General features: G+C 52.5%; 1 protein-coding gene across 1 annotated transcript in view; it reads right to left on the bottom strand.

The window, feature by feature from the left end:
- Positions 1-395: 395 nt before the first annotated feature.
- LOC116865265 (guanylate cyclase 2D-like) overlaps positions 396-17,653 on the bottom strand; it is a 34,780-nt gene continuing 17,522 nt past the window's right edge. The window contains exons 12-18 of the mRNA XM_032853552.1: positions 14,832-14,995; positions 14,218-14,410; positions 7,843-8,017; positions 6,721-6,819; positions 5,787-5,881; positions 4,354-4,439; positions 396-486 (exon numbers count right to left, since the gene is read on the bottom strand). Coding sequence (XP_032709443.1) covers positions 396-486; positions 4,354-4,439; positions 5,787-5,881; positions 6,721-6,819; positions 7,843-8,017; positions 14,218-14,410; positions 14,832-14,995 — 903 coding nt within the window. The remainder of the gene's footprint in view (positions 487-4,353; positions 4,440-5,786; positions 5,882-6,720; positions 6,820-7,842; positions 8,018-14,217; positions 14,411-14,831; positions 14,996-17,653) is intronic.

Here is a 17,653-nt window from a genome sequence, read left to right as displayed (position 1 = left end):
CGGGGCACATGGCCTCCGGCCTCTGGGCACAGGCACTTCAGTCTTCCAGTGGGAACAGTGCTCTGGATGTGAGGAATAATGAGCCCTGTGATAACAAGCTCTCAGAGTCAAAACGATTAGTCAGGAACAAAGCACTGCCTGAAAGGGAGGGAATAATTCTATTTTTATTGTTTTTGTGTCAAGGGGCAAGTTTACCCACAGGATTCATACTGGAATGCATCAATTAATATCGCTCTAGGGCACTTAGTAACGAGGACCCTGCTGGCTGCCCGGTTGCTCAGCGAGAGAATTCTAGAGAATTCTTTGCGGAGACTGGAGCAGGGAGAGGATTGAGGGGTATCTAGGCAAAGAGTTTCTGGACTGGCACAGGCCCCTGCTCCACTCTGTCCTCCTGCTTAGGGCCCAGCAAAGGCTTTCCCCGAGCTCTGGCGTGCTTTGCCAAAGGCCACCCTGATTTCTTGGTTGATGAGGTCCTGCCAGGGATCTCTAGGAGAAAAGGAGAAACAAGAATAATAAGACCACCGCCCAGAATAGGGGTGGACATTTTGAGCCCCTAGGTGCTCGCGAGGAGCCCCTTCTGCTTCTTGGGCTTGTCCTGCTACTTGTGGCAGCCCCGCCATGGGCATCCCCAGACCAGGCTCGGAGAGGGGCAATGTCATAGATTCGTGTGCATCCACAGCTTCATGTCCAGTGACCTCCCAGGAGGTGGGGAGCAGGCCCCACGTCTATCCCCTGCTCCAGATGGGTTGGTAGGAAGCCAGAATGCTGTGGGCTGAGGGGTTCTGTGACTCTTGGGGTATGAGGCATATCTGGGATAGGGACCCTGGGCCCCTGCCTGCACACACCTTCATTTTCTTATTTGCTTCCCTTATATGCCTGGAGGAGGGTGGGTTAGGGTTATGGCCTTTGCTTGGAGAAGAGAGCAAGGCTCTGAGTGACAGCCAGGGCCTCACATCAACCTGGCAGGGGACACTTTTGAGCCCGACTGGCAGGCATAGAAGGAAGAGAAGGGAGCATTCTGTGGAGTGTTTCTGTGACATGAGATGGAAGGCACTTCTGCGAGCCCTGCTGTTGTGGTTGTGTCCCCTTCCCCTGATCTTCACCAGCTTCCCCAAACATCCCCAAATAAATAGCGACTAATAACTTCCGCAGGTATGGCAAATACAGAAAGGGAGGATAAAAGCATCTTTAGAAAACTTGACTTTAAAGAAAATCATGTTATAGCATATACTTCAAGTAAAAATTTCAAATTTCATAACTGCTTTATAGCCACAACTCCAAGACAAGTCCCCCTAAGCTTTTCCTGTAGAGATTTTGGGTGTGCGTGTGCACGCACGCGCCTGCGGGGGTGTGTGTATCTGCTGGTCTGTCTGTGATCTCATCTCCAGGCAAGCAGAGGGGCACGTGGTGGCCTTTCCATGCATGCATGTATCTGATGCCCACGACGGAGGTAATGTGGGTGTGCACACATGTAGGCACACTTACGTTTGTGGGCCCACGTGTGTCCACGTGCTAGGACAGAGCCTGTGGGTGAGGTGGGTGTCAATTCCCCCCTGCCTGCCTGAAGGCCTGGGAGGCTCCCAAGTCAGGTGGAACTCCCTGCGACTCATCTCCGCTCTCTCTCTTCCCTGAGCCAAGAAGATGAAAACGTTTCTGGCACTTTCTAAAGTTTCCATCCGGGAGTGGAAAAGTCATCAGCTGACGAGCTCGGGATGACAAATTGTTGCCAGACCTGCTATTCCCGCTTCTCTTATGGGGTGGGCCAGGGCCTGATGGGAGCCAGCGGGAGCTTGCGAGCCCCTCTTCCCTGGGCTCCTGGCACTGAAAGACCTGTGGTGTATCCGCCAGCCAGATCTCCTGGAGCTTATGTAAGCAGGGGAAAGTTGCATAAAGAACTCAAAAAGAAGCATCAGGAAGCAGCAAGTGCTGTGGGGATGCAATGCTGGGAGATGGGAAGGAGGTGACAGCAGGGTTTCCTTTAGTGCGTGGCATCAGAGAGGCCTGCCGAAGGAGCGGCGTCAGAGCTGAGGCCCGGGGACAGGACAGGAATGGGCCAGGGCACCGGGATAGCAGGCACAGAGGCCCTGAGTCAGAAAGATGTTCAGGGTGTTTTAAGGTAACAGCAAGGAGGTCCCGAGCTGGTGGTGTGCAGTGGAAGGTGGCCAGAGAGCCCAGGCCAGGGGCCAGCCCAGGCCCCAAGGAGCAGGCCTCCAGGGCAGGAGGGAAGAGTTTGGGCTTGAGCCTCAGAGTAATAGGGAGACCCAGAGGGTGTTAACTGTGGGACTTTCCTATAGATCGTGTTCGTGTTGTCCTTCAGACCTCTCTGGGGCTGCCAGGTGCTGGGTGGAGAGGCACAGTGGATAGGGGAGTGGTGAGGCACCCCTGCAGCGGGCAGGAGACAGGTGCCCAGGTGGAGCCCTCAGGGGGTGGGAGGGGAACCACTGGGGGACTCCTTGACGGCATCCTCCACCTTTCAGACGGAGGACGGTGAGGCCACCCACAAGGAGAGAGCCCTGGAGGGGGGCCAGGCTGCCAGGTGGAGCTCCAGAAAGGATCTGTTGAGGGACAATGAGCGCTCCATAGCTCGGAGCTCTGGAGGGGAGGTCAGGCCCAGGCCCATGATAGACGTCATCGGCGTCTGGGTGGGAAGGGAATCCCCGCATTTCAGGGCCAGGGAGAGGCATGGGGCTGGCTGGCATGGAGCCTGAGGAGGGTGAGCTGGAGAGGAAGGAGCCCAGCTGGGAGGCCTGGGGCATATTTCTGGGAAGAGGGAAGGCAAAGGGGAAATGCTGCTCCAGCTGTGGGTCAGGTTGAGAACCAAAACTGGCCCGCAGATCTAGTTACACGGATGGAGGTCACCAGTGACATGCACGGAGTCTTCTGCGTGCGTGGGGGTGAAAGTCAGACTGCGGGGGCTGGGCAGGGAGTGGTGGGTGAGGAAGTGAAGTCACCATGAGCAGACAGGCCTTCTGAGAAGTGTGGCTCCCTGTGAGGGTGGGACCTGGAAGGCTGGGAGACCGAGGCCTGCTTTTGGAGGGTCAAGAGAGGCAGGCTGGAGCAGAGGACCTTGGTGGACAAGGAAAGGACACAAAGGGCCATAGCTGTTCTCCTGCAGATGGGTGAGCCAGGGTGCTGTGGCTCTCGGAAAGGCCCCGGGGCCACCTGTGTTCCTCACCCCACATGGCTGCCCCAGCAAAGTGTCCCCACAGACACTGCAAAGCAGGACGACTCTGGGCTGCGTGGAGGCCTTTCTGAGAGCAGAAGCTGCTTCTGCACCCAGGAGGCTGGAGTGGCCTTATAAAAAGGGAGCCCTGTGTGTCCTGCAACCTGGCCTGTACACTGATGTGGGCCCGCTGCCCCCTCACTGGCCCTGCTGTGCTGGACCCCACTCTGTGTCAGGGGGAAGGCACTCGAGATGCCCTTGGGGCCCCCAGATGGCAGGTGGAGAGGAAATGGCCTCTGTGAGCAGCTCCCTGCCCATAGCCCCTGCCCCACCAGTCAGGCTAGTCTTTTCCCCGGAAGCCCATGTGTATCCTGCACACTTCCTGTCTTTGAGAGGGGGCCGCCTTGGGTGGGGGGGGCCGCCCTGGAAGAGTTGAGGAGAACCAGTCAGAAGTTCTGATGACAGAAAACTCTAGTGGAGCTCAGCCTCCACACCTGCAATGAGCCTGTGGACCCCAGGACCTTCTCATCTCTAGGAAACTGTCGTTTTTGGCCACTGGCGGCACCCGGCCACTCTGCTCTGGGCCCTCTGTGGACTGGACTGTCTGCTGCTTGAGAAGAACACATCGCAGCAGAACAGCTTTCCCTCCGCCAGCCCGCCTGTATCCCTCGGGGAAGGACACAGGGTCACACAGGACAGAGGACAAAGGGAAGAGCCAAACTACCAGGCAGGCACCAGTGCTCTAAAGCGTGCGTGTCCTTTGATCTATAAATTCCTCGTCTGCAGAAATAGTCTGAACGACGACAAACGTCACTTATCAGCGCATCACGGGGACCCTGCTCAGGAAGGGAAGACTGCGCGTGCGCGGCCGCAAGAGCGAGGTTGTCGCAGCTCCGCGGGGCAGGACCGACGCCGTCGCGAGGGAGGTGTCTCTGTGACGTGCTCTAACCCAAATGGAGAGCCCAGAGCAGAATGAAAGACCAGCCAGGCAGCGAGACCTCAACCACAACCCACGTGGCAGCAATAGGCAGACTCTCAGCAGTGGGAACAGGAGACTCCTTCATCGCTAAAGAATTCTGTATTTTCCCGGTTTTCTACATTGGGCAGGTGATACTCTTATAATCAGAAAAAGAACAAACACAACTTCAAACAAAAGAGGCTAAGCTTTGGGGGAAATTCCTCTTACTCACCCAGGTTTGATGTCCAGAGGTGTGGGGAGGGCCCCGGGGAAGCCTGCCTTCCCCACCAGCCAGTAGGTCTCCTCTACGCCCTTCCCCTGGGGGAGAGAGGAAAGGGGATTGAGCACAGCTTCTCAGGCAAGGCCAGAGGAAAGGGCGCAGCTGCGAACAGCTCCAGTGCAGAGCAGCTCCAGTGCAGAGCAGCCTCTGCGAGACTGTCGGGGTCCAAATCCTGGCTCCATCCCCGGCTAGCTGTGTGGCTTGGGCCAACTTACTTCACCTGTCTGTTCCTCAATACCTCATGAGTTGTTGTTCTGTTAGAGAAGTAAGTGAATAATAATAAATCATGAATTCTATGACCAGCAGATCTGGAATGCTAAGATCCCAAGATGCTACAATCTGTGATTTTCCCCAACTGTTGCAGGACCTCTTGCCTGGGATAAGGGTATGGCTGCCTGGAACTCAGGAGTAGAGGAGGCATTAGGGGCTCTGGGTCCAGGGATGGGTATTGCCCCGTGGAGCCCCCAGGCCATCCTGAAGAACGTCTGATTGGTGGGCTGTCCTCCCCGCCCCCTCTCTGCATTCCCCTCTGGCATCAGAATCCTCTGTTCCTCAGGACATCTCATGCCCACCCCGCAGACAAGCCTTATTCCAGCTCACGCTCGCATAACCTCCAGAGCAAAGGATTGCACACACGCCAGCCCTCACAGGCTGTGTGACCATGGACAATTTGCTGCACCCTCCTGCTGTGACATTTCACAGTGGGATGAAGTCAATTCCACGGAGCACGCAATTTCTAGGCTCCTGTCATGGTTCTGGGCCTTTAAATGTCTAGGCCGTCCTGGTCTTACCACCAGCCCCTGACTGTACCCAAGGAAGTAGGGTAGGAAGAAAAGTCACTCACTCGTGGGAAAACTAAACCATTACCTTTATTGAATGTTAACATTTCAAAAAAGAATGCAGAGGTGCTCGTGGGCAGGGATCCCCGGGTATCACCCCTGCAGCAGCAGAGGGCGGTTGTGGGAAGGTTGGGTGCACAGAGAAGGCAGGCTAGCCACAGCCGGGGAAAGGGAAGCTGGGTGCCCCTGGGTCAGGGCAGGTTTCTGTGGGAGGTGAGATGTGCTCTAGGGTCCTGAGGGATGAGTAGGAACTTGACGATATTACGGAGAAAGCGTGGGCCTTAGAGCCATCAGCCGTGGGATGCCAGCTACCTGACTGCAGACGCATCACTTCGCCAAATTTCATTTCCTCAACTATAAAATGGGAACATTGATCCTTCTTTCATGATTGCTGGGGCAATGGTGATCAGCTCCATCCTCAACTACAGACAGGCATTTCCTTCTATGTCAGTCAAATGAGTAAGAATCTTGACTGCTGCTCGCAAAAACTGGAATTGGAGGGGGGGGGGGGGGGTCCATCAATTCCAGGAAAGAAAGTTCCCTTACCTTTAGCTCAGTCTGGCCTCTGATGTCAATTCTGTAGCCTTCGTCCAGGCTGAGCAGTGTCTGGACTGTGCTTCTGCTGACGTGAATTCTATATGCTGACAAGAAAGGTCGTAAGTCACCACCTGGAAGCAGCATCCCTAGTGTTCAGGAATATCATCAAGACCGGTAACAGCCCCAGTTCCAGCCAGTAATGTAAAATTCTGATTCATACGACACCCTTCACCTGACCTTTATGTCCCTCTGGTAGCCTGTTGGTCACTAAAATAGAGGCCTCGAGGAAAAGCAAATTCCATAGATCGAGGGTTTAGAGGAACTTAAGATGAAGTCAGAACCCCTAGGAACATAATTTTCACTTACAGGGAAGTTTGTAAAGGCTGAGTCAGAGCAGATAAGCAGTTATTTTTATTTTAAGAGCAGGACTCCCCACTAGGGCCCACGTATCTAGTCATTCAGGATGTGTACCAAATGACATTAGGGAACACATGACTTCTACAGCCAAAGGCTGAGGTCCTAGGACTCCAACTTTTGCACCTGCTCAAACCAAGCTATCAGAGTGGGCTCTCCTGTCAACAAGGGCCTAAAATGGCATTTAAAAATTGAGAGGGATCTCCTCCTTGTAAAGACGTGGAAACCAAGACCTAAAGGAAGAGTATTTTCCTCGAGGATATCAAGCAAGGCAGTGGCAGATTTGGGCTAGGATCCAAGTCTTCCTGCCTCTCAAGTCATTGTCTTCTCTCATGAAATCATCTCAAAATCCCCATGGAAAGTTAAAAGAACCAGTGAAATACATTATCTCCATAGAGTTGTTTCACTGACAACTAAGGTACGCTGCCACCAGGTGGTGGTTTGGTTACTAAGCACTGTTTCAAACAGCCAGGCTGCAGAGGTTTTTGAGAGCCCTCACTCAGGCAAGATAGAAATATCAAACTCTCACGCAGTCCTGTGGACTCCATCCGGGATGCGGTGTTAACAGTATCACCAAAGAGGCAGTACCGGGGCATGGTGAGACCGACGACCCCTGCCACACAGGGCCCTGAAACTCAAATGTGCCCAGTAAATTCCAGGAAGTCCTAGACCCAAGAGAGGTTCCCATCACAGTCTTGCCCTTCCACCCACCACCCCCAGCCCTGCTGTCTCTACCCCACTTCCTGGGCTCCAGCTGGGGGTGAAGAGGAAGCTCTATGGAATCTCCGACCGTACCCAGAGAGGAGATGATATCTGTGCCAGGGGGTAGGGGAACACATAGATAAATCAGAGCCAATTTTTTGTTCCTGGGGAGCTCCCAGCCTGGTTGGGGGGGGGCGTGTAAGCTGTGATCAGTATTGTCAGATGGAAGGATCAGAGCTGTGCCAGCCCAGAGAGGGTGGTCTGATCCAGCACAGAGGACTTTCAGGAGGAGGTAGTGCGTGAGCTGTGTCTTGGAGGACAAGAGAATGAGTGGGCAGGGAATGGCAGATGCCAAGGCACAGAGACAGAGTCCACGTGTCTATGGGAAGCGGCAGCAGCTGGGTGTAGTTGGAGGAGCAAGTGGGAAGTAATGGGAGTTGAGGTTGGACGGAATAGCAAAGGGCCTGGGAGACTGTGGAGGGGGGTGTCAGGAATTTGGACTTTATCCTGCAGGGGAAACCATGGAGGGAGGAAGGGGTGGGGGCCTGAGAAGTATGTATTAGAGACCCCGTGGTCTCTCCTAGATCCATCCCAGCAAACATTTTATTGCTTGCATAATCACAGAAGGTGTCTGTCCTGCCTCTTCCATCAGTCTATCAGCTCCTCGGGATGGCCTCAGATGACCCTGACAGAGGCTGAGACAATGTGTGTGTGTGTGTGTGTGTGTGTGTGTGTGTGTGTGTGTGTGTGTTTATACATATGAATGAAATTGAGCATCACAGATTCTTTGACTTAAAACATCTCAGAACCTTCAAATAACAGAAGAAAAAGAGGAATGCCAAATTTTCTATCCCAGAACTTTAGAATCTCAGAATCCCAGAAGCACACCATTGGGGTTGCCCCAGCCCATGCCTCCTAGCTCGTCGCCCCCACGGCCCCCCATTTGTACCTGAGTGCAGGCCAGCACGGATGTAAATGGGCACGTTGGGCGCATGCTTCACGCGGAAGCCTCTCACAGAGCTGAGGATATCCAGGGACATGTTGGCGATCTCAGCCGCGTGCCGACTCCCGTTGCGCTGCGGCAGGCCTGAGGCCACCATGTAGGCATCCCCGATGGTCTCCACCTAGAAGCCACAGCCTTCACACCCAGTGCAAGAGCCCGCCCTGCTGGACTGTCCCAGAGCCTGCACAAGACCCTTCTTGGGGAGCCCCGACCCACCCCTCAAGTCTCCAGCCCAATGGTGTTGTCTCTGTCAGGACCTCCATCCCAAGTGCCCTAGCAACACTCAGATCTGCACACTTCATATTCACCTTGGTCTGAATTGCAGTTGAGGGCGCCTCTGTGGTTCCCCCCACCCACCCTCCTTAGCGGCAAGACCTGGGCACCCCTGTCTGCACAACGCAAGGTGACGTATCAGGACTTCATTTGGAGAGGAGCGTGTGCATATTGGATGCACCCCAGAGGGCTTTGGGAAATAAGTACCCCTGGTCTGCCTTCCAAGGTGTACTAGAAAAAATGTAGGGTTGGGAATCATATAGATGTGGGTCCAATCCTGGCTCTGCCATTTACCTTGGACAGACCACTTCACCTATGCAAGCCTCAGTTTCCTCTCAGGTGGAATGCACATTAAAGATAAAGTATTGAAAGAACTAGGCTCTGGTTAGCAGAAGGGAGGTGGGTGAGGGATGGATGAGACAGGGGATGGGGATCAAGGAGGGCACCTGTGATGAGCACCAGGTGTTGAACATAACTGTTGAATCACTAAATTCTATACCTGAAACTAATATTACACTGTATGGGACCTAAGATAATTTTTTAAAAAAGATTTTACTTATCTGAGAGAGAGAGCACAAGCTGTGGGGAGCTGCAGAGGGAAAGTGAGAAGCAGGTTCCCTGCTTGACAGGTGTGGGGCTGGATCCCAGACCCTGAGATCATGACCCGCACCAAAGGCAGACGCTTAATCAACTGAGCCACCCAGGCGCCCCCCTCCCAAAATTGTTTTAAAGGAACAAGGCTCATTAGAGCTGCTCAATGGATGGACATTTCTGTCTCCACCACCACCACCATCATCACTTCCTTGTCTGATGGTGTGGGAGATGAAAGAATTCCAGGATCCCAGAACTCGGAGGTGCTTTAAAGTCCACCCACCTTCTTCCCCGATGCCTGGCCTGGCCTACTTGCACCTCTTGATAGGAAAGTCCCTCTTCTAGAGGTGGCTGCTTCTTCCTCCAAGTAACTCTGATTTAGACACAGATGTGTACTGTGGCCTTCTGCTCTGCCCCTGGCTAGGCTACCCCTCCACCAAGTCTTTCCCTCTCCAGCTCCTGCACTGTGTCTTCTGCAGCCAGCAAATGCTGGCACGTCGGGACCTGGGGAGCAGAGCTGTCCTTCCAGCCCCCCACATCTGCTCTCCCTCAGTACCTTGGTGGGCAATAATAATAATATGTCCCCTGCTCCTAGCAGGCACTGTAATTCATTAAATCTCTCCCATATTTGCTATGGACCCTGTCCAACTTCCTTTGCCTCTCCCTCACCCAGGCTATCTCTACCCCAACACCAGGCAGTGGTCTGCCCTAATCATGCCACATTCTATTTAGATACTTAAATTTGCTCCCAGTGGGCTGGCAGTCAGGAATTCCCATGATTTGCCGAATTTCCGGACAACTCCTAACCGTTGCTCCTGGTTGCCTATGCTTCCGTCAATAGGAACCTTCTTGTGGTCTGCAGAGACCCTCAGTGCTTGCTTGACAGCCTGGCCCTTCTGCCTCAAATGTTCTCTTTCAGTCCCTGTTGGCTGAGATCCAAGCCCACCCTCAGCCCAGCTGCCACTTCGTCGAGTCCGTAAGATCTTCCAGGTCACCTGTTTACCTGCTCGGGGCTGGGAGCTCCGCCTCCCCTCCCCATCACCTGCTGACGTCCACCCAGCCCTGGTGGGCTGGCGGTGAATGTGGCAGGGGTCAAGGACATGGCTACTCCCCTCTTTGTACATTTCCACAGACGAGAAAGACCTCCCACCCCATGCCCTGGGAGGGAAAGTTATGAGTGAGCCCTAGCTGTCCCTCTGCCCACTCACTTCTTCCCGCAGGAGGAAGGACCCGAGGTCTGCCTGGCAAGGTTGGAAGAAGGACTAAATGCTCCAGTCCTTGGAGAGCAGCTATGACATGCCAGACGCTGTTCCAAGCCCTTCAAAAATATCAATGCATTAGACCATCCATGGCAAGAATTCTACCATTTTACAGGGGAACAGTGAGTCAGAGATTTAAGTCACTTGCCAACGTCACATAGCGCAGATTTGAACTTGGTCAGTACAGCTCCAGAGCCTATATGCTGTGCTGCCTCTTGATACCCTGCGTTCGGGCCCTTTCCCTCTCTATTTTGGGGAGTGTGCCTGCTGTGTGGGGTTTCCCTCTGCTACTGCCCTGCACGCAGTCAGCATGTGCATGTAGGTCAGACCGGCCTCCCAGAGGCAGCCCCGGAGACCTATAGCTCGTAGGCCCCACTTCTAGCCACCAAGCGTACAGCTGCAACTCAGGGACAGTACGCCTGCTCTGGGGACCCAGCACTGCCTCAGTTGTGTTGCCTAAGGTCCAGACTGGGGGAGAGGAGCATGGTGGTTTCTCTAAGCTGTTACACTGACCTCCAGCCTTCTGTCAGCCTTCCACCTGAGTTGGGAGAGTTTGGTGTCACTAATAATCACCCCTACAACTCCAGGGACAGAAAGGTCCCACTCTCTAGGATCTTGGACCCATGAGGACGATCACTCAAAGACTCCTATGATCTTCGGCACTCAGCTGCAAGCAAGGGTATACACAGGTGCAGTCCTTTTGCAGATGGGAGGACGTAGCCAGAGGAGAAGTGAGGGCAAAGGTTTCCACACTAGCAAACACGGAGGTGAAATCCAACTCCACCACTGACTTGCTGTGTGACCTTAGGCTAGTTACTTACCTCTCTGAACTTGGGTTACATCTGAAGGGATAATGGCCTCTGTGGGCCATTGCAAGGATTCATGAAATCCCCTGTGATAGTCCCCAGGTTGGGCCAGTCCTCTATAAATGTTTACCTAGCTCTGGGCCCCACCCCTAACCCTTGCTCTGTTCTATGCTTACAGAGGGAGGCCTCAGCACCTGCTCATGGTAGGCATCGGCATCGAGCTGGTGAATAGAGGAACCATAGCACTTCCTCTCATATGGCTTGATGGGCAAAACCATCATAAGCCACAGGCACTTCACCTCTGTTTTACAAATGGGTGCGTGAGACTCAGAGAGGTCAAGTGATTTGCCCAGGATCACTTGCAAGCATGGCCAAGGCCAGTCTCACCCGCTGGGGCTGAGTGGCTGGGGTAAGTCCTCTCCACTCCGGCAGCCCACGTGGGCTCCACATTGGAGCCATGTCCATAAAGTGTTCATTCAGTGTGCGCTGGCAGGGAGTCCCAGACCCCTGCGGAACCAGGAAATGATCGCCTGGCTGCCTCCCAACCCAGACCGGATTAAAGAGCAGTAACCAGATCCTGCTGGGGACGGAGGGGAAACCGAGGCGGATGGCGAGAGTGATGAGAGAAGCACTCGCACATCGTCAGGAGCAGGCTGCCTGTTTCCCCACATCTGGAGGGGTGTGCGGGCCTTGTTTTATTTCATTTCATTCTGCCAGAAAGATGCAGACCTCTTGGCCAGAGTTCAGAGAAGACCAGAGAGCATGATTCAGAGCTGGGAGGGACACATGTGTGAGAAAAGATTAGCAGGAGAGGAAGAGACAAGCCAGGGGTGACTCAGGGCACATCAAAGCTGCGGGGCTCAGCAAGATGAGATGAGAGATGAGGAATCTTTTCCTGGGGCCCATGGGGCGAGCGCGGCTCTGGAAGCAAGAGGGAAACTCAGCCAGCATGAGAGACAAGACCTCCGAACCTGGGGCTGGGGAAGGAGTGCGGGCTCTTGAATGGGGAGCGGGAGGGACACTGCGTCCTTGGAATGTTGGTGGCTCAGTTGTCTGAGGCTCAGTGTGGACAGAGCCGGGTAGTGCTGGTAGGCATTGCAGATTCCTGGCTCTACCACTTGCCGGCTGTGTGACCTTGGGCAAGTCACTTTCCTCTCTGGGCTTCAGCGAGCTCCTCACTCAGTCCGTATCTATTTCCGAAGAACCTACAGTGTGCTGGACATTGCCAAGCACTGGAGACAGAGCGATTTAGAGCCATAAAGTGTGGCTGTGCTGTCCAGGGGTAGTCATGAGAGCACCGCCTAGGAGCTCCTAACCATGTCTGGGAGGGGAAGGAGGCTAACCTGAAGCGGGATGGAGGAGTAGGAGGGAGCCAGGTAAGGAGGAGGGAGAGCAGGGTCTGAGGAGGAGGCAACCACATGTGCAAAGGCCTGGTGGCCCTGAGAGCAAAGCACGTGTAAGGAATGCAGAGGTCTGTGTGGCATGGCCAGTGATACCATTGGGGAGGTAGGTAGGGCCAGTTCCTGGAGGGTCTTGTGGGCCACTATGAACCTGTGGCTTTTTCCTGAGGATATCCATGACATGAGGATGGTGAGCCCCCTGGAGGGGGTCCTTGGGATCAAAATGTCCAAGTTCAACTCTCAGCTCCACATCCCACTGGAAATTTGTAATTAGATAAGTCCCTTAAACACCCATTTCCTCCTCTCTACATTAAGGCAGCATTACCTACCTCACAGATTGTTAGGATAGTTAAATGGATTAGTACATATAAAGCACTCAGACTAGAGTCCTGTATAGAGTAAGCACTCAGTAAGTATTGGCAATTATTGCTCCTGGGATACAGTACATAGTGCTATCAGCAGACCGCCTCTGAAACTTCCTGCCCAGGCCTCTTGTCCATCCTGGTTTCTGCCCCAGGGCCTGGCCCTCCCCTGTCCCTGCCTGTCTGGAGGGCTGTGGCTGGAAGGGGACTGGTGGGTCACAAAAGAAAACTGGAGTCTGAGTGTGATGGTTTCTGGGGCGCTCCCTACCCTCCCTCACTGTGTCTAAAGCAACTCAAGACCTCCAGCAACTGCATCAGAATAAGGGGCAAGTTTGGGGTGGGGTCCCCACAGCAGGCAGGGAGGGAGAGGACGCTAGTCACTTCTACAATCTCGGCTTATACAGCACTTCCTCAAGGGGGATAGGATCCACCTATTATCTGTAACCCCCTGGGTTGGAGTCATCATTCCTGTTTTATAGGTGAGGACGTGGAAGTCCAGAGAGGGGAAGCCATTTGCCTAAGCTACACAGATGCTGGTGGCCAAGTTGGGACTCAAACCCAGGATGGAGAGATGCACAGGGACTAGGTCATGTAAGGTCTTGACAGCTCTGTCCCTGCTCCTCTCTCTAGTGTCCCCTAGCATCACCCACTCTATCACCAGCCCACTTCATGTCCAGCCATTACAACCCATTCAGCACTCCTTATACTCACTAGGCCCATCCTTTAAAGGCTCCAGCTTTGGCACATTATTTCCCCACGGCTTGCCTGGAGCCACCATACCCAGACTGCACAGCACTAGGAAAAGAGCACCTCCTCCAGGAAGCCTTTCTTGCTTTTTACTCTACACATCTATCCCTAGCTGGATTGGGGGCCCTCTCAGCCTCTGCTGCCTGCCCTGATCATCACTTTGACTGTGGGTTATCTTCATCTTTCATCTACAGCACTGAGAGGTCCCAGAGGGGAGGCATGGGAGATGACTCACCTCTTGGCCCTTGCCCAGCACAGGTGGAGTTTTATCTTCCCCCTTCTTGAATCTGGGTTGGCCTCTTTTGTTAAGTAAACTCTATGCCCAATATGGCGCTCGAACATATGACTCTGAGATCAAGAATTGTATGCTCTACTGACTGAGGCGGCCAGGTACCCCTGGGTTGGCTTTTTGACTTGCTTTGACCAATAGAATATGTCAGAAATAGCCATGTGCCCAATCCTGGCTTAGACCTCCAGAGGCTTCTGTGCTTCTGCTTTCTCTTTCAGAACACTACCACACTATGGGAACAATACCAACTGGCCTGCTTGAGTCTGACAGACCAAGTGGGCCAGAGCCGTCCTATTCAAGGTTCCAGAGATGTGAGAAAGCCCAGCCAAGATCAGCAGAAATTCCTATCTCACCCACACTGCCCACAGATATATGAGTGGTCCAGCTGGGCCCAGAGATCTTTCCAGCTGACCTATAGATTTGTGAGCAGTAACAAATGCTTATAATTTTACATCACTGGGCTTCAGTATTATTTGTTATGCAGCAATAGCTAACTGATAAAAACACACAAATAAATGACGGGAAGTGAACGCATGACACAAACACAATAGTAAAGGAAGGAGGGATGCGATACCAGCCTCCCAGTCTCCTCACCTTATACACATCGTGGCTGCCCAGAACAGCATCGAACAGTGTATAGAGGTCGTTGAGCAAGCCCACCACCTCAATGGGCTCACTCAGGGCTGAGATGATGGTGAAACCCACAATGTCACTGAAGTAGATGGTGACCTGGTCAAAGTACTCTGGCTCCACAGCCGCCCCCATTTTCAGAGCTTCAGCCACAGACCTAAAGGAATGGGAAGGACCAGAGTCACAAGGTGGGAGGACCCCCTTCCCACAGTTCGGAGGTGAGGGAGGGATTTTGGGGGGAAATTCTTTGGTTGAGCATCAGGGCATCTGGGTCAGATCTGCTTTTGGGCTGGCTGCCCTCCAGCAGAAACCTGTCCCTCTCTGGACTTTACTTCCTCTGAAGTCACATGGGGGACACTGCCCTCTCCTTGTTCTCAAGGGAGTGAGGTAGCAGGATTAATACTTAAATAGAGCGTGGCACATATAAGGGCTCTGTGAAAATGTGCTAGATAAATAAACAATGAACAAATTGAATGAGTTCATGGAACCCAGATTTAGTGAGCCCTTACTATGTTGCAGGTGCCATGCTCAGAGCCACCAAAGCTAGAGATACAATTAAGTCCTAAGCGGCCACTCACGGAGGGAGCATCTGAGAGAGCAGCCTCTCTGTCTTTTGCTTCTCCAGCTCCAGTTCCTCAGTCCGCTCCTGGATCAGGTCCTCCAGGTTCTGGGAATACTTCTCCAGCATCCACAGCATAGAGTCAGCAACACTGGTCTTCTTGCCTTGATTGATGCTTTTGAACTGAAAATGGAACAAACATCCCAATTCATCCATGAAAGTTAGTGCACTTGCTCTCAGGTTGGAAACCTCAGCCACAGGAATGAAGTAGACACAGTCCCTGCCTGGAGGAGCTCCACTGGTGGGGAGCAGATGTAGAATAGTCAAGGGATGGCAGCTCTGGCAAGGGAAAGCACAGACAGCTGGGAGGAAGCGTGAGTTAGTTCCCTATGAGGCAGGTAGTCAGGAAGATGACTTTACAAAGGAGCCTATGCCCAGTGTAGCATTACCACTCACCCTAGTGCTCTGGTTCTCACAAAATTACTGTAGAAGAGACATTCTTTGGATGGATAGACAGGTGGGTAGATATGATGGATGGAAGGATGGATGGATGGATGGATGGATGGATGGATGGATGGATGGATGAATGGACAGATGGGTAGGTAGAAAGGATGTATGTAGATTATTTACATATATAACCATTTGTACCTATTTCTTTCCTTGTTCAAAAAAAAACTTAAAAAAATAATAAATAGGTAAGGACACTGGGATCAAAGAAGAATAATACATGCTATTTTTGTCTAGCAAAATGCATGCTAGAAGTTGATCCCAATTTTGAATATTAGCTTCCTAGCAACAAAACAAAGAGGGAAACAGAGATTACACAACCCACAGAGTCCATGAGATAGTGGAGCATTAAATTGGTTGCTCAATAGAAACACAGCTACAGCGAGTTGCTGAACAGAGAGAAATACTCTTCTTTGGTCTTCATAGGAGGACAGTCACATATGGTCATAAATCATATCTTCAATGACTATCTTGCAGGAAATATGGCAGTGTGTTCCCTAAGGAGATTTACTAGAACCTTCCCCAACCCAGTTTGCACCTTCCCAAAGTGCGGTCAGTGGAAGAAGCAAATTAATGATGGTCAAAGTGAAGGAGTCCATTGTTGTCTAAATCCAGCAGCTTACTGTGTGTGTGTGGGGGGGGGTGTGCATAGCCAACTCCATTAATACCACTTCTCTCAACCAAACATCTGTAAAGTGGAGAGTGGCAGCAGTCCCTAACACACACCTGTTTTGTATTGCCCATTAAAAGCAGAGGTGTAAGCTTTAAAGGTCAGTCGGGGTGGGCTTGGCAGTTGCTGACCTTGAGACACCAAGAACACAAGTCTGACCAGAAGCTCACCTCCACAAGGAAGGCCCCCATCATACAAATGAAAAAAACAAAGGGTCTGAGAGGTAAAATAACTTGCCAAGCATCTCATATTTGTGGAACTGAGATTGTTCATGTGTTCATTTTATCAGCAGCCACCCCACTGGATTATTTTAAAATTTGGGATGTGTTTTCCATTGTTTCCCTCTGGTCGCCCAGGAACACAATCTTAGGATTTGCAAATAGCAATAATTTTCTTCTTCCTTTCTAATATTCATCTTCTTGTTTAATTGCATTAGCTGGCACTCCCAGAACAATGTTAAGTGAACATGAACCCAGGGCTTTTGACTTCGAGGTTATTGTTCTTTCTCTAACTCCTCACTTGCTTTCTTTCTCAGAGAACCACCACGCTCTTAACTTTGTTTTTTCACTTGATGGTCACTCAAATATGGCAAGTCGGGCCAGAGTTAGTCTTTACAGGCAGCTTTTAGGGAGGTTGAAGCTCAATAGAGCAATCAATTTGCCCAAGGTCAAGGAGGTAAAGTACCGTGTAGGTGTGAATGCAGGCATTCTGACCCTTAGCCCCCAAATAGCATGGTAATCCCCACTTTCATGCTCTCTCTCACACGCCTGTCCCTGCCTTCTCTGCCCCAGAGCCCTGGGCAGCATCTGTCCTCCCAGTCAACCACCGCTGGTCACGGTGATCTCTGATCCCTGGATCAATTCCAGGTTCGTGTTAAGAATTGGCTGCTGGTCCTAGTTCTATTACCCGCGCTCACTGTGGTCCCTGAGAGCTCATTTTACTCTGAGACCCAGATTTCTCATCTGAGGAATGGGGACATCAACCCTGATGCCAGAGCTGAGGTGGGGAGAGGATATGGGAAGTCAGGGGATGTGGAAAGGGCTCTCAGAGGACACCCGTGCATTTCTCCTGTCTGTCTTCCTGACTCTCGCTCCCTCATCACCTGTCTGGATGCCTGTCTTGCTGGCTGAGCCGCTCCTTGGCGACATGCCACTGCGGCCAGGAAAGTGGGGGTGGAAAGGTGAGACATGAAGCTGTCACCTCAGGCTTGGTGGTTTGGCCCCATGGGAGCCATTAGCCAGCTCAGTCAGGCCCACACAGTCCACCTCCACCCTGCAAACTCGTAGGGACTTGCCTCACCCATCCTGTTGTAGTTCCCAAGGCCCCTCACAAATTCCAGCCCCACCTCTCATTCTCTGAGTCACCTTGGGGAAGCCCCTCACCTCTCTGTGCCTCAGTTTCTCTCCTATGAACCCAAGATAATATGAGGACCTCTTTGGATGGCTATTATAAGGATTAAATGAACTAAGCATAACACTTAACATGGGGCGTGGCACTTAGAAAGGCATTCAACAAACATCCCTGGAACCCGGGGCTCTGAGAAAGTTTTTCTCAGACAGTGGACCTCAGGCCCAGCCCTCAAGAATGATGGGGCTGGCCTGTGCCCCCTTACCACATAGAATTTCTAGGACCCAGAGGTAGTGTCTGGCTCCCCCTGGGAAAGT

The sequence above is a fragment of the Lontra canadensis genome, unplaced genomic scaffold (genome assembly GCF_010015895.1).
Source record: "Lontra canadensis isolate GAN:19392208 unplaced genomic scaffold, GSC_riverotter_1.0 scaffold7, whole genome shotgun sequence".
Lineage (NCBI taxonomy): Eukaryota > Metazoa > Chordata > Mammalia > Carnivora > Mustelidae > Lontra > Lontra canadensis.
This window is presented reverse-complemented; position numbering and strand designations above follow the sequence as displayed.